This window comes from Hemicordylus capensis, chromosome 2 (genome assembly GCF_027244095.1).
Source record: "Hemicordylus capensis ecotype Gifberg chromosome 2, rHemCap1.1.pri, whole genome shotgun sequence".
NCBI lineage: Eukaryota > Metazoa > Chordata > Lepidosauria > Squamata > Cordylidae > Hemicordylus > Hemicordylus capensis.
The window spans coordinates 276267059-276289036 of NC_069658.1; the positions used below are offsets into that span (position 1 = coordinate 276267059).

General features: G+C 42.7%; 1 protein-coding gene across 1 annotated transcript in view; it reads right to left on the reverse strand.

The window, feature by feature from the left end:
• Nucleotides 1-21978, reverse strand: part of LRIG1 (leucine rich repeats and immunoglobulin like domains 1) — a 178585-nt gene that overhangs the window by 103698 nt on the left and 52909 nt on the right. The window contains exon 2 of the mRNA XM_053295529.1: nucleotides 5844-5915. Coding sequence (XP_053151504.1) covers nucleotides 5844-5915 — 72 coding nt within the window. The remainder of the gene's footprint in view (nucleotides 1-5843; nucleotides 5916-21978) is intronic.

Consider the following 21978-nt stretch of genomic DNA (forward strand, 5'->3'; position numbering starts at 1 on the left):
AAAAAAAAAATTAAGGCTTTAATTTGTGGGTGATTTTTAAATTGTTAAATTATTTTAAGTTTTTGTATATGTTTTAACTTGTTTTATGCTGTTGTTAACCGCCCAGAGATGGAAGTTTGCGGCGGTGTACACATTTGATTAATAAACAAACAAACAAAAATTTTCCAGAAACAATATGAGGATTCCCGAAATGATTTTGATAATAGGATACATATGAAAAACTTGAAGTATAGAACTACACAAAGCTTACACCTTGGTGATTTCATTCAACTTCAATGTTCTGAAATTTGGCTTGGAGATCAAGGGACCATCACAGCAATGTTTCAAACAACATATTTTGGTCAGGGAATTGCCCCAAGAACTATTACATAACTGGGATACATTGCATCATTAACAGCACAAAGTTGCCTGAAATGTACATACAACCATTTCTCAAAGACTGACTGAATAATATTTTTTAGACATCACTATTTCAAACCAGCTATAATGTGCACATGTAAGCACTACATTGCACACATAAAGTTCTTTGGCCCAAAGAGCCTTCCTTGTTATCTTTTATCATAGGGAGCAATTCTGCACCCAAAAGGACATACACACAGAAAGATGTCCCCTTTGTCAAAGTAATTGTTGAATGTATTCTATTTGGACATCAGAGCATGCTCAGGACTTTTGATCAGGCCAAACAGTGCATTTCTGCGGCTTCTACACTGCTGGCTATAAACATGGAAAAGATTATAAGCAACATTCAACAACAGAAGCACAGTGCCTGCATGGAGCTATCGACTGCAGCTACCATGTTTTCAATATCAGAATTGTGAAGTTAGAGGGATTCAAGACAAAGTGGGAACCAAAAACCCCAGCTTCTCAGACATTTAATTTTTCTGGCAAAGAGATCTGCAGACAGTGTATTGAAAACATTGTTTTGGCATCTGGTTTGGAGCTTCTCTCAAAACACAAGCAGAAATGACCACTAGCAGTAACAACCTGGGTTAGAATCTCTCTTTCTAGCCCTTTGATCATGCTATGCTGTGTGGTAAGAAGGGGAGGTGGGAGTGCCACTCAGTATAAAATATTTACAGACCAGTTGCCAGGCTAATGTCATGCTGAAATGGATCCGGCTCAAAAATAGCACAGTTCTCTTGAGGATTCGCTGAAAGGCACTTAGATTTTTATTTTTGTAAAAAGGTAGATGTTTGGGAAAGGAGCTTTACTCAATTTACCACTTATTTCTTGCAAAAATGATGGCAGCAAATCAAGTATAGGTTTATTTTTTATATCGAAGAGCAAGTATTTTCTTTCTAATCTACGAAACAGAACAACACCCTTGAACAGAAAACAGAGACAGAGGCTCCTTGGGCCAAAACTACACATTATGCACTAGGCAGAGAAGCGGCAAACAAGCAAACAAAAAACCAGCATTCCTATGTTCCATTCTTCCTATCCACATTCAGGTTCATGGAACCCATAGTGTGACATCATCACACTCTGTTTCCCCACCTCCCACTCCACATCACTGGCAGCCATAAGCCCCATTCACATACCTCTTACTACATAATGTCTGAACAGGGCTGCAGAGTAAGCAATTCTACAGGTTAAAGGGGAGAACTCAACATGGGGATGCTGTTTTCAGCAGCATCCCTGCATCATGCACAAAGCATTTGTTCAGCCTTGCATGCCACTGGAGATTGCACTTTCTTGTTTTACTTATCATGTAGCTGTAATAGTACTGTCTGCCTATAGCCACATATTGAGTAAATTTGGCAATATATTTAAGAAGAACTAAAATTATATTTCATCCATAATGCTACACTTATATACAGGTCGAGAATCCTTTATCCTGACTCCCAAAATCCGGAAAGCTCCGAAATCCGGACACCATGCCGAGCAAAAGAAACAAACCCCGCTTGTATTTTCCGCTTGGATCCTCGACCTGTAGCTTCAACCACTCACAAAGCCCCCAAACCAATCCCAGCCCCAACTCAGCAGCTAACAGTGGCAAAGCAGCAAAAAGCCCCCACACTAAGCAGCACCTGCAACTCACAGAGAAGCAAAGCAGCACCCGCAGCTCCGTCTGCAATGGCGGTTGCCTGGCCCCTCAGCCTCAGCTCCTCTTCCCTTCCCACATGGATGGGTACTTTGCTGGCGGCATTTATGCGCACTTGCAGGCAGGGTAGGGGGCAGGGAGGCAAAGCAGTACCCAGGGCTCCATCTGCAATGGCACTCCGAACAGGGGAAGAGCCCTCCTTCAGGGCGAAGCCAAGCCAGTTTTGTGAATGGGATTTCACTGCCACTCACACGCTTCTCAAGCTGGTCTGCAAGAGGGGAAGCAGGAAGGAGCTTGGCTGGAAGGCGGGAAAGAACTTCAGGGGTTGTTGGAGAAAAAATCCCAGTAACCTTTCATGCCCAAGATATCTCATTTATGAACATATTCCAAAATCTGGAAGAATCCGAAATCTGGAAAACCTGGTCCCAAGCAGTCCAGATAAAGGATTCTCGACCTGTATGCGAGTTGATAGAATACAGTAATTAAAAGCATGAGGTGTGAACTGGAGGTGCCTGGTTCATCCCTCCAGATAAGGCATGCCATTTCTGAGGGGCCTTAGACAAGCCACTCTCTCTCCACATCTCAATCTGTAATAACGCAATAGCACTTACATTTATATACCGCTCTATAGCCGGAGCTCTCTAAGCGGTTCACAATGATTTTTAGCATATTGCCCCCAACATTCTGGGTACTCATTTTACCGACCTTGGAAGGATGGAAGGCTGAGTCAACCTTGAGCTCCTGGTCAGGATCGAACTTGTAACCTTCTGGTTACAGGGCGGCAGTTTTACCACTGCACCACCAGGGGCTCTTAGGAGGAATGGTGATATTGGCCAAACCTTTGCTGAAAGATTCTTAAGATAATGTATGTGCTTGGGGCACCTAGAAAAAGCTTTCTATTAATGCTAAACACCCGTATTATGTGCTAACCAAGCGATGGAAAAGATAAATCCAGTATCTCATTTTACTCCAGTGCCCATCAAGCCTGCTCTGCTAGTGAAAAGGGGCCAGCAAAGTAACATCGTGGTCTCTGCAGGTATTCAAATTAAAGAAACATAACACTATTCCCTTCCAGATGTCCCAGCAAGGATCCATCTCAGTGGCTTACAGGACCTACAGAATGTGGAGCATGTCAGTAGGGATGGAGGGATGCAGGAAAATGGAGGAAAGCAAATCCCCAGAGATGAGTGTCCTAGAGGTAGGCATTATGGTTGGAAGGATATGTGCCATGAGGTTAAAAAAACACCCCTCCCTACATTATACAGGGAAGTTTCAGAAGACAGAAAAGGAAAAGAAACACCTTTCCCCTTTCCCAACCAGTTATACAGCAATAGTGCTCAGTTTGAGGGCTAACAGCCAACCCCAACTTAAGTCCTTTAGCACTACCTAGCAGAATGGGAAAGGGTTCAGGATGGGCGGGGGGGGGGGGAGGAAAAATTGTCATTTTACTTTCCTCCTTTCAATGAGTACTGAACACCGCTACTAGGCTCCTGTTCCATGCTGCCAGGAGTGGAGATACTTTAATGCAGATACTTTAGAAAAGGGCAAGGGGGGGGGGACTTCACCCTCTGCCTATTTGAGTCCAAAAGGAGGAGAAATTGCAGAGGCACATTAATAAGCCCACTTTAATGGGTCGTGAGAACTGGACCAGGTGGTGAGATGTTTGTTTTTCCCCTGCCATTTGTTTCCTTCATGAAAACCTAGGGTAATTCTAAGGTGTATTTCATGAGTCTTATTACAAGTGCATAGAAAGCTTTAGAATGTGAACAAAGAATTCCAAACGATTCTGCTTTTATAGTAGATAACACTTATTTTAAAATTGACTGTGGGCTTTTTTGTTTGTTTTTTAATGGCTATTTGCTTCAGAGATTGGCTAGAAGGGGCTTAACATGACCCATTCCTAATCAGTTCTTCCTATTTCTACCTGCCGTCACCAATAAGAATAGTCTTGTAAGATACTTTAAAAAAAAAAAAATCCCACAAGATACAGGCAGCTCTTAAAAAGCCACCTAACCACAAAAAAACAGAGTAGCCTAAGTTATTCCTACCTTAAAACACACCACTCTAGAAAAACTGTCATTACTTTTCACTAGCACAGGAGATTCCCATACAAACCTTAGATCCCCAGATACTGTTGAAGTACAACTTCCATCTTCCCCAGCCACAATGGCCAAAGGCTGAAGATGATGGGAGTTGCAATCCAACCACATCTGAGGTCCCGAGGTTGGAAATCCCTGCCCTAGAAAAATGTTCATCTTTATATGGTAGGTGAGGTGTGCCTAACAGGTGGACTGCAAACATCTCAGGGAAGGTGCAATATCTCTCAGTTCTTTCTGCACCCATATATGCCTGCAGTCCCATATGAAATCCATCAGTGTGCAGGAGCAGCAGAGTATTTCCCACATGCATGGATAACAGTTTTGGAAGACTAAGATTTCGGGGCCATTCACACGACCTACCAGGCGGGCAGGCAGCTTGCCTAGCCCAGGGCAGGCAGGTCCCTGGCCCAGGTTAGGCTGCATGTGAGAACAGCCTCTTCATGTTTATCAAAATAATTAAAGGGTTGTAACCTGGTATAGTGCAGCAGCTAAAAAAAGCAGGAGCTACAAATCAGGAAGTTCCTGGCTTAAATCTCACTTCTGCCATGAACTCACAAAGTAATCTTAGGCAAACCACTCAGCCTCAGACCTGCCCTCCTATTTGCATTACAGGGATAATCATATTTAATTACCTTACAGGGTTGTTGTGAGGACTACAACATGTGAAGCACTTTGAATATTCAAAAGCACTATACAAATGTAAACTATTATCATACCATTCTGGCAGGGGCTAAATCTGCACCCTCCACTGGTGATTGCTAGCCCTCCTTCATCTACATAGTCCCAATCCCGGCTTTGGCTCCAAGATCATGCAAGTGAATGTTTGGGAACTAGGTGTTTGTATATATACATTCTTAGAATGCTGCAGAAGAGTTGAAGGAAGTGCTATAAACATCAAAAACAATGAGCAGGAAGTACCCATGCAAGAACAAGAGAGGAAATGGATTCTCCCCCCCCCAAAAAAAAGGCATTCCAAGTGAACATAGACTAAATATTAAGAGAAAAAGCATGGAGATCTGGTTTAGGATTTTTAAAAAAACAACAACAACAAACCACAATACGCAAACAATAAGCAAACAAAGAAATTCTTCCTAAAAAAACCCAAACCTGGTTTCCATTAACACAATCGGTGCCAGTCCAACTGTTTCCCACACCACTAGACCCAACATCTCCACTATGCCTTTCTGACTACCAAACAGAGGATGGGAGGAGAACGAGTTAATCATTACGTTATACAGTACTACACTACATCTTTGTTTCCTGAGATATTCAGGAAAGGTTAGCATCAGATGTCAGAGGCGAGTCCTTTCCACCTTGCAGAGGAAATGTATCTACATAGCTAGGTGTGGCTATCTGAACTATTCCTGCTAATTTCGACTATGAAGGGCAAAGACGGAGAGAAAGAAACAAGGGAGTATACAAACACCAATGATTTCCAATAACTGCACTGAAGTTTAATTGAGAAGTTGTGTTCTACTAATTGGTTACTCAATTTAAAAAAACACAGACAGTACACAAGTACAGTATGAACCAAAAAAACAATAGCTCAGCTTTAATCTGCTGACGCAAACTATCAGTACAATGGAACCACGTCTTGGGAAACAGTATACATTTTCCTATAGCCAGCCTAGCCCAAATGGAAATGAATAGGGTGGGGGAAAGAGAGCAAAAATTAAACCCCTTTTGAGAGACATACTTACACTTCCTGTAAGTTTGGTAGCGTTGCAAAAGCAGATGGATCAATCTCTGTCAACTTGTTATGGTTCAGGCTTCTGTTAAAAGTAAGAGAAAGTGGAATTAGCATACCGTAATCAGTACATTATCATTATGTTATCATTATGTGAAGAAGCATTTCTTTAGGCCTATCCTGAATCAACTGCCCATTAATTTCATTATGCGACCACAAATCTTAGTGTTATGAAAGAAATTTCTCTCTATGCATTTTCTTCAAACCAGACATATTTTTAATAAACTTATTTATATGAAAAACTAGAAAAACAAATCAGCAGCAATGGTACAGGATAAACAACTAGGTATCTTCAATACCTTATCAGCTAAGGTACTGCTAAAGCTCGTCTTTGGCACCAGCTTGTCTGGTGGCTACACAGCGACAGGCCTTCTCTGTTGCCATCCCATAACTCTGAAATGCGCTCCCTGCTGAAATAAGAGCCTTCACATCTCAGACAACTTTTTAAAAGTCTTTAAAGACACATTTATTCACCCAAGATTTTTAAACAGACTTGTGGTTTTAAGGCTTTCATTGCTGTAAACTGCCCAGAGACAGTGGTTTGGGGCAGTGTTGTAATATAATATAATATAATATAATATAATATAATATGGCAAGTAGGAGGCAACAAGTTGAGTGCAGCAGGAGCCAAAAGATGCAGCTCAGAGGATTACAGGGAAAATGAGATTATCCATGTATAATGGAAGAAGAAGAAAATTGTTGAAGGAATAATCAAATGAATGTATAATTAAATGAAATAATATATTTATATAATAAATTAAAATATTATAATATATATTAAAGAGCCGATTCATCAGAATGATATTTAAAACTTGTTACAATGATAGGTTTTATTAGGCCTACTAGTTACCAGCTCAACTTTACGCTACATCTCTACCTTTAGATTATATCTTATCAAATACAGGATGCAAACAAGAACCCCTTGAATGACTTTAAAAATACATCATCCTGAAAGTGCCCTACAACCATTTTAAAATAATCCAGTAACACTTTTTTAAAAAATCACCCTTCTAAAGGAATTTATCACACTGGGCAGTATCCAAACCAAGTCTCATTGAAATTAATGGACTAAGTTAGTTGTGAAAAACTTGTCTCATTGGTTTCAGTGGTGCTTAGCCATTACTTATTAGTCTAAATGCTTCCCACCAATTATAAAGGTACCAGCAGCAGGCCAAGAAAGGTGTTTCTGGGCCTTTAATATGGCACAGAGACAGGAAAATGCATCCCTGCTAAACACTGTTTTCAAGAAGCCAGGTTTCTTCTCTTGGTCAGAAATCGGGAGCTTTATTGTGCTACAAATTCATGGAGGCTGATATCTCATGAAAGCTGTCAAGCTACAGATTTTAAAAAATCCCAAGGTGCTTTCAAAGCTAAGTCAATATATCCAATAAATAAAAGAGAGAACAAAATGCAATTTGTCTAGATTATTATGGAAAAGAATCTCTTCCTCAAAAACCACAAAGTCAAGTCTGAGCTCGTCAGTGAGATGAAGAGTGAGAAAGAGCAGGGAGCATGCAAAGGAGCCCAAAGCCTGAAGTCAATAATTTCCCCAAAGGAATGCACACATGAGCATGGAATTAGGCACACTTGTGTAAGCAGAGCAGACGTATTAATCCTTGCAACTGCTCTCGGATGTCTCAAGTTTTTAAATGGTTTCATTAAGCTCCAACAAGGTCCTAAACAGTTAAAATTCATACACATTCAGTTTAAAGGCTGGTGTGAGGAGAGAATTCACATTTATAACTAAAAATATGGCATCCATCTCAAAAAGAACTTGCCAGCTCCTGGCCCAAAGAAGGTTCCCAAGCCTTTAAAAAGTACTACTGCAAGAAAGTATCTTGCAGTAAAGACTACTGCAGGTCTTTAAAAAGCACTACTCCTTTTCAGCTCTCAGAGGCCATTCTCACAACCAGTCTGACACTGCCTGGGCTGTCCCAGGCAGGGTTAGGCTGGCTGGTCACGAGAAATGGTGGGATCCTCGCAGATCCCTCCGCTCCTCGCCTGCCTAACCCCCTTAACGAACCTGGCTTTTAGCCAAGGTCAAGTGTGTTCCCGTACCCTTAACTTGTGTCACACTGGGTATTGTGTGACTCCTCAGGTTGTGTGCAGCCTGAAGCGTCACAGACGGGCGCATAGAGCACCTGTCTGAGAGGGGAATCCCCAACATGCCACACGTTGCATTGAGGGATGCCTGGAGGCCGGAACAACAAGTTCTGACCCTGGGTCCCTCCGCCCTCCTCCAAGCTGCATGGAGCAGGGCTGCCCGTGAGGGCGCGTGGGAGATGCACCAAAGAGGATCTGCTTGGTCGTCCGGAACGGGGGAGGTAAGGTGAAAGCATCCTTCCCCCCCATGCCCTCCTGCCACCTGGGGCAATTGTGTGAATTGCCCCTCAGTGTTGCATAGAAAGAAAATCAACATCAGCTAGAAATTCACTGTAAGTTGCACATGCACAATCACCCTTAGAATTTTGGGATCTTTCTTTCTCTTTTTGAAATCTCAGAAGAATGAGGCACTCAACATTGTGGACATACTAACAACATTTTCTCTTAAATCAAGAGTTTCCTTCCACTTCTTGAAAATGTGGCCATTTATCTTTGTTTACAGTGAAGATGAATGGTTGGGGGAAGTATCCTATCCTTGGAATACAGCAGAACTCATCTATTTAAACTACCTTGTTGACAGTACTACCAGTGACACTACTAATAGTATCCATGTTCTAGCTAATACAGAACCATGGAATCAAAACAACCCCAAAGCCCATTTTTCAACATACTGGGACTGTACTGTACCCGAATCTAAAATCTCTTGGAGGTCCTGAACAGAACAGAACCCCTAAACACAAAAAGTGGTAACCAATTCTAAACCAGTTCAAAAATCAGCCCCACAGGAAATTATCTGAAGGTGGGGAGGGCTCCTTGCTGCTCCAGCTATATTTGGAAAAATATATTTCCCAATGATCTATATGAAAATAGGAAGACGGTGAGAAATTGACAGGCAAGACTTACGAGTGACTGGCAATTCTCATGGTGCTTAGGTAGAGATTTACCCACCTATAGTCCAGCAACAAGGTCTCAATGTGGAGGATTCCTGATACGACTGGAAGCTTTCTTTCCAGGGTTTCCCTGGCACAGCAGTACCTCCTTGCTGCCATTCTACCTTTCAGCTGATACAGGGTTAGCATCAAGGCAAGATCCAGAACTGATCCTCAAGGCTCCAGGGCCCATGTCAGGATGAAGCATAAGTCTCTCATGCAACCATTGCCTTCTTCCCCTCACAAATGAGAACATCCCCACCTCTAAGTCCATCGAGGCCAGTACAGTCTGTTCTGATCAACAGTGACTCTGCAGGGTCTCAAAGACCATCTGTCCCAGATGTACAATCCTTTAACTGGAAAAGCCAGAGTCTGAATTGCATGAGATGTGTCACTGAGATAGGAGCCTTCCCAAGACACCTTTTCACAGCCTCAAGCCCCCATTTGCAATTCCAAGATAATACTACTGACCTCTTTACAGGGTTGTTGTACAGATTACTAGAATAAAGTGTGTGAAGCACTCTGGATACTCTAAAGCACTACATAGATACCAATTACTATCAGCATTACCACTATCACCACTTACACTACCAGCATCTGCAGTATAATGCACTTATATAATGCAGCATAGTGCCTCCACTCCTACATCCTCACAGTGGCACTCAAGAACATCAGAGAAGAAGGCCAGTATATGTTTTGGGGAATTTTGATCTTACCTCTGGTGAACAGAGGCGATGAGGACCAGCAAGATATAGACTCGTGGTAAATCCATCCATGGCTATGGGTAAAATAAAAAACCTCAAACTTATCTCCTGCTCTGTAAAACGGAAATAATAATGACCTGACTAAAAACTATTCTTGCAAAATGTTTGAAAAAATAAAATCAATATCAGTTTTATGTGCTTGTGTTCCTAACATTCTAAATTTATCCTATGCATTAAATTTGTATCGGACCTTAACTGTATAGGGCAGTTAATTCCTGATGATTATTCTTTTAAATTCAGTGGGATTATCCTACATGAAGCCACCTACATATTTCAAAGCAATAGGAAAGATAATGCAGGGAAAAAAATTTTTTTTTTTAAATCTAGGTATTTCTGATTTCTTGGATATAATCAATAAATGCATCTATAATGCCAAAGCACTATCCACTTTTTATTCAGCATGTGTAAGGTTTCAGATTAGTTTCCAGCCATTTACCTGTCACTGCAAGTTCAACAAATTGTATCCAAAACATTTCGGCACCTTTTGCTAACAGACAGAAGAGGGACAGCAAAGGGGAGGGAGAAAGTCTGGGAATGTCTGTTAATGCCAACTGCGGCTTTCATTAAACACTTTGTCAGCCTTTGTCCTAACACAACTTTTCACCGTTTCACACACAAAAGGAACCAAGAGCCTTGAACAATCAAAATCTTGCAAGAGAAATTCCTCTGGCTAATCTGTCGAAAGATAGCTGCCTAGTCCACAGCTTGCTGAATAGGCACCCTGCCCAAACCCAAAAAATCTCTGCAGATGCTTCAGCACGGTAAAACAGAGCACAGCGCACACATGGCTGGATCTGAATGTAGGGGGAAGAATGCCGCTGAGTTGCTTATGAAGGGATGGCATCTAGCGGAAAACCAACAAGGACCTTTTCGGACGACGATGAAACAAAACACACCAGCTTTTCAACAGGCCACAGCTGCACTTCAACCAATTAAACCTGCTCACAGATTCTAAGAGAGGTCTGATGAATCCCTCTGCCCCTCTCTGCACTGCAAGAAAAACCAAAAACAAAAAGGCAACAGGGCATAGGGTCAGCTTCCAAAAAATGTTTCAGAGCCAGCACGTTTCTCAAAAATTTATGTCAGCATGGAACAGAATCTCTACCCACCAAAAAAAACCCACACAATTCTTTGAGCATGGTCCAATATCGACCAAAAATCCTGCCTATGGAAATCAGTTCGGGCGGGGGGATTACACAGTAGCTTATCCACTCACACATGTTTTTTCCAGGTGTATATACAAGAGAACCTCATTATTCATGGAACCGCTATTCACGGTTCTGCATATCCAAAGGGTGTCTCATTGACACCCATTTTCAGTATCCACGGATATGAAGTGCTTAAAACCCATGTATCCATGGTTCCTAGGGGGCTGGAAGTGACCACGGGGGTCACTTCTGCCCATCATTTTGTCTCCAGGGAGCCATTTTGTGGCTCCTTTCCTGCCAAATATGGACTTTGACTATTTTCCGCAATTTTTGTGTGGTCTGAGGGGTATTTGGGGGCATTCCTGAGCAAATGAGGGGATTCCTGGCCACATACAGACCCCACGGAGCACTCCACAGTAAGTTTCTTTGAGTAGGTTTCTCTGCGGCAGCAGAGGAAGAGCAGAATCTACCTGAGTAACAAGGTTACCCTGTATGCAGAAGTAACAGGATGAATAGGAAATGTCATATCAGGACTGTCGCTTAATACATTTCAGTTCCCACCCAGACTAGTCAGGTTGGTGCATAAGATATTGGCGTCCACAAAACAGCATGACTGGTGAAAACAAACCTTGCAGTTTTGCCAATCCTTCCTCCCCCCACTCGCTCACCCAACATTCCACAAAACTGGTAGCTTACATTAGAATCCCTACTACCAAACTTGTGGTATTAGCATGTATGCATCACCACAGTATGAACATTCACAGCTGCAAATCAGTGCCAGACTACATGTCACTGACTCAGGAGAGCGATGGCTGGATTTCCTGATGTCTTTTTCTTTTCCTAAACGCAACCATTGGGGAAGACCCGATTTGGATCACGACCATGGCTCTGGGATGACAACAAGAAGATAACTCTTTTCCTTTGTGCCAATTCCCTGAATGGAAATCATGCACCCCCACTCCAGCTCTTATGAACCATGGAGAGGAAAACTTTTCCATGGCTAATAGAGGGGAGAGAGAGAGAGAGAGAGAGCATATGCACGTGTGCACTGCATCAAGGAATCGGCGTGGGGAAAGGTTAACCTGCCATCCCCATAGGATACAAGTTAAGCCCCCTCCACACTCACGACAACTGCTTTTAGGAGTAAGGGAAAGACTTCAGGAGACCCATATGTAGTTTGGCCCTCTGTTACAAGAGACTAGGATTCTAGGCCTGACTGAACCCTCAGTGTCATGGAACTAAGTGTTGATCAAGTAGCAGTCCTCTTGATCTAAGTAAAGATTAAGTTAATTCAGTTAAAGATTAATATATATATTCCTTCAGATGGGACATTTCATATGGCTCTTTCAAGTGTGGCAGTAGGGACCGCAAAGAATCAGGGTTGCAGCCAGGCACAGGGGAAACTGGGGGTGGGGGGGGGGCACAAACATCAGGTTAGAGGATTGTCACCAATGGTGGCTGGAAGCTCTGGTTGTAGAATCACTGCCCAGAGCCTTTGGATGGATAGAGCAGTTTAGAAATGTAATACATAAATAATAAGCAAAGCTGTTGCCTTCATGTTCTGCTTGAGGGCAGCCCAATGGCATCTGGCTGGCTACTACTGGAAGCAGGATGCTAGACGAGATGGACCTTTGGTCTGAGCAGCAGGGCTTTTTAAACTCTTAACTTGAGCCAGGCTGTCTGGGGTATAGAATTATCATGCCATAACAATGCAATGTTATGTTCTAGTTGATCCAAAGTGTTCCGGTAGACAGATTCTACAACCAGAGCGTCCAACCACCACTGGTGACAACCCTACAACTATGTATGAAGAATTAGTACTCTGATTTATTTACTTCCTAACAAGAGCCCCCCAAACTTTCAGAATGTGTGCAACAAGAGCGAAGAGAGGGTTCCAGCCCCTAGACTCATTCCTCTTTAAAACTGCAGTCCACCAGTATATTCCAGGTTCTTTGTCACACACATCAGAATCTCCCATTCATTGCCTCTCCTCCTTGACAGACAAAACATATATTTCAGATATCACCACTGTCTTGAGTAGTCACTTCCTTTTTTAAAAGCTGGAACACACAGTGGCCCCTTCCAACTATATTCCGAAGCATTGTCCATTTTCTTGCCCCATATAATTCAATGGGGAATGAAGCAATCAACGTTTTTGTTGCTCTAAGTTTTCTTTTGCATATTCCCAACCAGAGGTTGCATTTTATGCTCTGGTGCCACAGTGTCGCAGAATTCTGAGGATGATAAAAGTGTGATGGAATCATGAGATATATATAATCGCCAGATTATGGCAACACAGGAGATTAATACAAAAATTTTCATGTACAGCAATGAGTTATAAAATGCAGCTAGAAGTTGTATGCACACAGAAATGTACGAATCAGAAGGGATGTACACGAAGCATTTCATGCACATCCAGGGGTGGGGGTGGGACGGCAGCGGAGAAGCGACAGAGGGGCAGGTAAAATCTGCCTTTCTCCTTTTAAAAGAGCCCACTCACTGCTCACCAAAATGATTTGGCTGGGGCAGCTGGAAGCGTTTCAGCACATTTATTCATTCATTCAGTTTTTATACCGCCCTTCCAAAAAGGCTCAGGGCATTGAATTAGAGGCACCGAAGCGCTGTGTGTGTGCACATCCCTACAAATCACATAAGAAACATACAAACAACCCATTTGGAGCAAAAAGGTCCACTGAAGTCAATTGCACTAATGACAAATGTACTCCCATTGAGAAAATTTGCAACGTTTTATCTTTGTCATAAAAGATTTATTTCCCCAATGTATCTTTGCTGAACAGGCTAGACTGATCCTATCCGTGCTGGTCTTATTTTCACAGGCATCATATATGGATTGCAGACATCCCTTTTCAAATGTAAGCACAACTTCTTGGCCAACTTTATCCTCATGAAGACCTGGAATGAATGCAAGCTGCTCTTATAGACAGATGATGATGCTACTGATGTCTCCAAATCCTGTGCAGCAAAGATCTTTGGAAAGATATGTTTTTAACCATAAAGATGTGACAAAGCAAATTTAAACACGGGTACAGTCATCCCTCGCCAACTGCAAGGGTTCCATTACAGGAAAACCTAACAGCTGGCAAATTCACAGTTGGAGTGCCATTGATTTCGAAGGCAAATAGGGCGTTAGGGGAATCATGGTCCTGAAAAGACCGCAAAATACAGTAAAAATAGGGGGGAAATCCCCCCCAAATCACTAGGAGTCAGTAAGAGGAGTGAAGGGGACCCCAAAAAATACCCCACGGGCCCCAAAATCACACGGAAACCCAAAATTGGGGGGAGGGGGATCTCACCAAATTGTGGATACTCAGGTCGAGGTTGGCGAGACCCGCCACAATTTCCCAGTCGCGGATACTCAAAACCGCAATTGGGAAACCCGCAGTTGGTGAGAGATGACTACAATCCCATTGATCTCAGTGAGTCTGATCTACTCCACCCAGGCTGTGTGATGCAACTTCCATATGCATACTACTTCAATTCACAATAGGCAGCCAACAGCCAGAAGTGAAATATTTTGGTCCTATTCACTGCTCTGTTCCTGCACTATGGGGTGCAAGAATGGCTGGAGAGAACCTAAGAAAAAGGAGAGAAAGGATGATATAGCCAGCAAACAATCTCCAGTTTTTCTACTGATAAAACTACCTCAAACATTGACTGCCATGAACTTCAGGCTACAAAAGAGCTCTCATTAAGATGGCACGCTCCTCTGCTTCAGAAATTAGAGCAGAGTCAAAGGCACCATTGTACAGCTAAGGGAGGCACACAGTATGCTTAGCATACTGTTGCTTAACTGCAGCAAATAAAGTGAAAAAATGCTGGTTCTGTTAATCTGCACTGCCTAAATGAAATGATTCCTATTCACTCACTGGTGGCTAAAACAAGGGCACAGATCATTTCTTTTTTATTCTCAAACAAGAGTAATAAAGAAACATCATTTTTCTCTTCTATGTGCCCACTCAGTTTGCTAAACGTATATCAGTTCAACAACTATTGCAACCCAGTAGGGCTGTGAGAATCAATTCAGGTACAAATTCAAGAATCAATTCTAGATGATTCGGGTAATTTGTAGACAGAACAAATCACCCCTGTGCTAAATTGACCTGATTTGGGTACAAAACAAATCACCCAGATGTGGACTCCCCAAAAATTCGGGGATTCAGACCTCCATTTTGTGGTCACAGTGGGTTGGGTGGTAGTGCCCAATGGGTGGAAGCTACCACTAAAATTTCAAATTGGGCAAAGGTGTACTTTTTAACAATTTTTTGAAGTTCACACGTCTTTAAGCGTTTTCCCATTGGGAATAATTGGGATTTCAGCAGCCTTATAACTCCACTTGGAGGAGTTAGAATCCACTATCACTGCTCATCTTTGTTCATTCATAATCTTCTTTGGTTCAAAATTATGAATGGACTTCGAAAGAATCCACTCTCATTTCCCACCAAAGAATCTACTCTCAGAATACCTCAAACATTGCAAACAACAAAACCCAGTACCCCATGGGCTTGTGGTTTTGGGGCTGGTTGGCATCCTATGTCCACTACACCACAACCCGCTCAGGGCCACCCTGGTGCCCCTCAAGTGGAGTTATGGGGCAGCTGAAATCCCCATTATTCCCTATAGGAAATAAACTTGAAGATGCGCCAACTTCAAAAAGTTTTTTTAAATCACCCCTTTCACCAATTTCTTTGACATCTGGGTGGTAGCAAGCACCCATTGGGGCACTATCACCCACCTCACTCTTCACCTCACTCCGGAACCCCTCACGCCGGAACCCCTTTTCTGTCCCAAATCTGCCACAAAGTCACGCCAACTTTTGCCCCCAGAACCCCTTTTTTGCCCCAAATCAATTTGGATTGAAAAAATTCGAGTGCAAATCAAATCTGGGGTGATTCGAGGGGCAGATTCAGACCCAAAAGCTGCCGACCATCATAGCTGGTCCCTAAGTTGCTCTGCGTACCCAAATTGGCCGAGAATTGCCTTTTTTTTGTTTTAAACAGAGCCAATTTTAGGCTCTGAAACACAAAATGGTGGCCGGAAATGACCTATTAAGTCATTTTTGGCCACCCCCGACCCATGGATATGTGAGGTCGATGTGTTTTTTTCTCCCCACACCCCCAGATATGTTGAGGTTGAGTGTGTTTTACCCGACCACAGATATACACATCCGCAGATATTGAGGTATTCCTGTAGTTAAATCAAATCTAAAATCTACCATTATTAAGGATATACACAACATAATTTCACATTTTAACTCATAAATAAAATTACTATGAACATTTAATTTGCAAATATATACAACTTGCTTTAACTTGAGAGCGATTGCTCACTGTCAACATTGCATACATGTTGCATGCATGACTCTCATGCATAAGCATTTTGTGGGTTCAACTTTGTGTTCTGTACACACAACCCAGTGCATCTTAATCACCCCAGGCCAATGGAGCACATGTCCAGTAGCAGTCTGTTATGGGAAGAACAAACATTTCTAGGAATTCATTGGAGCAGAAGGCAAGATATGCTGGACAAGCATCAACAGAAACACATACTGCTTTTACTTTAGAACGGCTATTGAATCAGTCAACACTAGCTTAAAGGTGCCAGATTGCCTACTATTACATCATTATCAGTGACGCAGTTCAGAGGCTATAGGGAAAGCTGGGGAACTGAAACTTTTCTATATTAACAGCACAGTAGCTCCAACTTAATTATCCCCAAAGCTAACCTCTTACTCGTAGAAAAAAGCAAGAGTGAGATAATGCCATCAACTGTGTAAATAAACTTACTACACAATGCACAGTTTAATCGTTACCAACATTATTCTTGCACGTCAGAGTACAGCCATTGTCTTCAGTAAGAACCATGGCACAGCAAGGACTTTATTTTGGTTCCAGCCAATCCCATTTGGAGTCACTGAACATGCGGATGTGTGTATCTGTGGTCAGGTAAAACACACTCAACCTCGGCATATCTGGGGGGGTGGGGAGAACACAAAGAACACACAGAACACAAAGTTCCACCCCCTTCTGCGAAAGCAAAACCTCAAGACATAATCAATCATTATTCCTTTAGAGAGCAGGCACAGTACTTACCAGGAGTGTTTACACATCTTTCTGAGAGTCACTCTCTCTTGCTGTGTTCTTATTTAGCAATTAATAAAGGAAGGAGCAATCTGTCCCTCAAACTTTCTAAGACTTAGAAAGCTCACAAAAAGAGTATTAGTACATAGGTTAAAATTAGATGCACTTTTTAAAAAAGATATTCGTTGAAAGGGTTGTATTAAAACAGCACGCTGAAGTGTTACAACTACAAACGATACTATTGTGCTGTACACAGATGCTCATCCAGCCTGACAGCCGAGATCATCTTCAGAAACCTCTCCCAGGTGCCATATCTTCAGAAGGAGGAAGCAGGCCTTTTCAACACTCTCTGTGGGACTCCTTCTCAAGGGAGGATGTGTTGCCTAGGTTGCTATCCCTAAGACACCAGGCAAAGGCTGTTGCATTTACCTGCACTTTCGGTGAATAATTTGCAAATTAGGTATCTCTGGTTCCCCCTCCCCTTTTAGTTTGTTTGTGTTAGGGTTATTGTTGCTTATGGGTTATGGACTGCTGGCATTCTTTTGATTTGCTATTTGCTGCTTTGAGACATGGACAGAGCTATCTGCTGCTGTTAAAAGATAGTGAACAGCTGCTGTTTTTATTTTTTTGAATTTTATATTTTTGTGAGACTCCCTTTGGGAACATTCAAAGAAATAGAGACAGATAAATCAGGGCCGTAGTTATCATATACAGTAACTAGCGGGGGGGATATTTGCCCCTTGGCCACTAATGAAGAGAGGGCCGCTTCCTGCTGTCCCCCCACCCCTTAAGGAGCTGGTTGTAGCGCAACTCTGCAGGGTGCCCCCTTTCACAATTTCCACCCGGAGAGCGTGCACATGTGGGGAGAAAGAAAGAGAGAGAGCACACATGAGCTCAAGTCAGTCTGTCCCTTCAACTCCATCTGAGCAAGCCAGCAAGGGCAGGGTTGGAAGGGAATGCACAAGCACCACGGGACAAAGGTTGTGTTCGGGGCTCACCTGATGACCACTCAGACACCTGCCTGCCTCCCCTCAATAGCAGAACTCAGAAAAGGTCTGGCAATGATCTACATCATTGATTCACTGGCTACATGCTCAGACTCATCTGACTCCTCACACAGTCTAAGCGGCAGGCTCATCATTGAGGGCATGCCGTCGCTGAGCATCAGCCAGCATTTTCTTCACTGCAGAGCTGATTAATCAGTCTGAGGGAGAGCTAGACTAAGCCTGAGCATGTAGCCAGCCAATCTGGAGCAGAGGAGATGGGAGAGGAGGGGAGGGGCGAGGCCAGGGCTAGGTAGAACCCTGACTACGAGGTTTCAGAGCAGGGGGACGAGAGGAAGGTAGTGGGCACCATCTTATTTCTTATCCCAGGGCCGATGCCATTCTTGCTACACCCTCAAGATAGACAGCAATTGGTGGCTTGTTTTTTATGTTTAAATTTCACTTACGTTGAGAAATATGGAGCTAAAGTTAAAAAGAACTGAATAGAGTAGACAACATCTGTGCAGCTGTGATACTGTCTAATACTGCCTGCTAAAAATTATTACAAACAGTCCCTGCTAAACAGATATTACAAGATACAAAAGCCTACTTTGCTACTCATGGTGAGCCACACCATCATAACAAACCATATTCTATTAGCTCCACTCACATTCTCTTGAGAACATCACATCATAAAGTGGGTAAACATTCTCTCAAAAATGAGCAGAACCAAGTTATGGTGCAGCCAGGGAGTAGAACTAGTACAAATTTGGGCTCAGTTTTGGTTCAGGTTCACTGACACTTTTTACTCACAATTTCAGTAATCCATTCAGACACTTTGAACCAATTTAGAGTCATCTTATGCAGAATAATACCAAATTCTTCTGCTTGCAATGTGTGATCTCTCACCCTTTATCACGTCTCTGGAGCCAGCCCTTAGCCACCCCTCAGACTGGGAGAGAGGAAGTATGTTTTCCTTGTCACCTTGATCCTCCCACTGCCCCTCCTCCTTGGGGACTTTATTGGCTCTTGTTCCTTGGTAGGGAGTCCAGGTGACAGCCTTCTGAAAGGTTCTGCTCCTTGGCCCTCTGCCACACCTCTTCAAATAGCTGCCGGCAGCACCGACACTTACACACCTGCCTGGCCAGAATTTCAACTTTCAGGTGGAGGTCTCATGATACTTCTGTAAGTGGCTTTGATAAGGTGTTGCCCTGGCAATATCACTCGCCCAATTCACACATTAAAGAAATTTTTTTACAACTGTTTAAAACTTTATTAAAGCACATACAACAGGGTGTTTTGTTTTTAAGGGAAACTAAACCATCAATCGTACAATTGCCAGTGAATGCTTGATTGTTGAACCACATACAGGAGGCCCTCGTTAACTGCGAGACCAGAACTCATGGCTTCACGTATCCGCGATCAGGTAATAGACACCCAACTTTGGTATACATAATCTTAAAATGGCAAAAAGGGGGGTTAAATCCACATTTCCATAAGAGGCAGCAGGAAATGAATGCGGAAGTCATTTCCGGCTGCCATTTTGTGCATTGGAGCCATTTTATGGCTCATTTTGAAGGGAAAAGGGCACCAAAAACATGATTTTCAACATCTACAGACAAGTAAAAGGCAGAGGACCATGGTAGGGGACTTTATTTGGCCCATTTTGCCATTTGGGGAACAAATTTGGGTGGTGCAGAAACCTACCCCGCCCCCAATTCCCATAGCCCTAATGCCCTGTTATTTGTGTATTCTCTACCCCACACACACACTGCCACGGAACAGAACCCCCGTGAATAACAGGGTTGTCCTGTATTGTGAACCAGTTATCAGTTTGTGTGTTTAAAAACTGAGTTCCAGCTCAGTCTGCAGCAACTAGGATATTTTAGGCTTGGGCTCCATCCCCATACACTGAGGAAAAGAGAAAGAAACCTCTCTGAACCAGCTTTTGAGTTCAAGTGTAGCCTTGGTTGAAGACAAAGTTTGTCCGTGGCAGGGAGAAAAACTATACCAAGGGTTAAACATATCTAAGGAACAATGTATCATTTTAAGTAATACCTGCATCAGTGGAAGCCAACATTTTTTGGCAAGTTAATCACAAGCTGGTCTTGTGGTAGCAAGCATGACTTGTCCCCTTAGCCAAGCAGGGTCCACCCTGGTTGCATATGAATGGGAGACTTGATGTGTGAGCACTATAAGATATTCCCCTTAGGGGACGGAGCAGCTCTGAGAAGAGCAGAAGGTCCCAAGCCAATTTTCGCATAGGCCTGATATCTGGCTCAAAAAAGGTCTTCCTCCGCTTCAGGAATTCCACAAGCTCCTGTATTGCAGGCCAACCACTCAAATCATGTTCTTCAAGCTAAGAAAATCCTGTTATATAATAAATGACCTTTATCATTGTAAGGTAAAAGGCTTTTTCATTTTGGCATTAAAACAACAACAATATACACCACAGCAGTCAGTCGTGTGTCTGTGCATTTTCTTGTTTGCTTTCTGTAAAAGCAGGGGTTGGGGTGGGGGTTGCCATTATAATAGTACTTTGATGGCTAAGCATTTTTATAGGATTTTTTTTTCCAAAGTAAGAAACAACCTGAAACTAAAATTGACTATTTTAAATGAAGGTGTACAATTTCTACAGGCGTATGGCTTGTCTCCTAAGAAATCAATGGCCAATAATAACTGGCCTGAGTCATGAAATGATTTTATTACTAATAAAGCAGTAAACAATTTAATGGATCCTGAAAACGGGTAACTGTAAGGATTCTAACTAATTTCATTTTCCCTCCCGCTACAAAGGGCTAGATAAAAATGATAGAAATGGAAAGCTTAATGAAAAAATAATCTCAAGACACATACTAATACATCTTAAATTATCTGTTCTCTACCTTCAGGGGTTCCAAATGATACTGGAATTGCCAAAATGCCTTTCTCCCAGTTGTTATATTCCTAAAGAGAATGTATATTTTTCCCCATTTACTCCTTTATCCCTAGACGGACTACCAGCATGGGCTATCTGCAATATAATGAACAGTATCTGAATCAACCAATTTCCTGCTTCCATTCTGGAAACACGGAAACAGCCCAACTGTAACACTGATTCATCTGTCTTTTTGTTTGCTTGTTTTTAAAAATATTGTGTACAACTCATTACCTAATATCTAGTATTCCATTTTACTGAGAGGGAAATGTATTCTATCTCACATACTAGGTAACTGTTCTTCAGCTCTATGTTTATTTGTTTATTGAAACTTCTTATATACCACCTCCTCCAAAGACTCTAGGCGGTGAACAACAGAAATACCACCAACAATCAATAAAAATTAAAAATAAATAAATAAAGGACAAACACCTGACAAGACAGGTGGGTATTAAGAAGGGCCTTAAAAGCAGCCAGGGAGGGGGCTGAACAAATCGGTGGGGGGGGTTGTTCCAAAGAAGAGAGGCAGCCCGGCACCACACACTATACCAGGCTTGGGACACTAAGGAGGGCCAGCTCAGAAGACCTCACAGGACGGGCTACAACTGGCCTAGAGAGGCGATCTCGGAGATCTATAGGTGCTAAGCCCATAAGGGTTTTGTAGATGAGAACCAGCACTTTAAATTGGACCCAGAAGCGAATAGGCAACCAGTGCAGTGACCATAAAAGAGGTGTGACACTATCAAATCTACAGCCACGCATGAGGAGGTGGGCCGCTGCATTCTGGACTAGTTGAAGCTTCCAAATCACTTTGAAAGGCAACCCTAGGTAGAGCGCATTACAGTAATCCAAACAAGAGGTAACAGAGGCATGAGTTACTCTTGCCAGGGCCTGGCGGTCGAAGAAAGGCCGTAACTGGCGAACCAGCTGAAGCCGGGCAAAAGCACCCCTGACCAGAGCCTGCACCTGCTGTTCAAGCAGGAGACACGAATACAGGAAGACCCCCAGATCATGAACCATCTCTCTCAAGGGAAGCGCAACCCCGTCAAGAGATAAACTCACACACAGCAATTGGCCAGATTGCAAACTGAACAAGAGCAACTCGGTCTTGGAGGGATTGAGCCTAAGCTTGTTTTGGCCCATCCA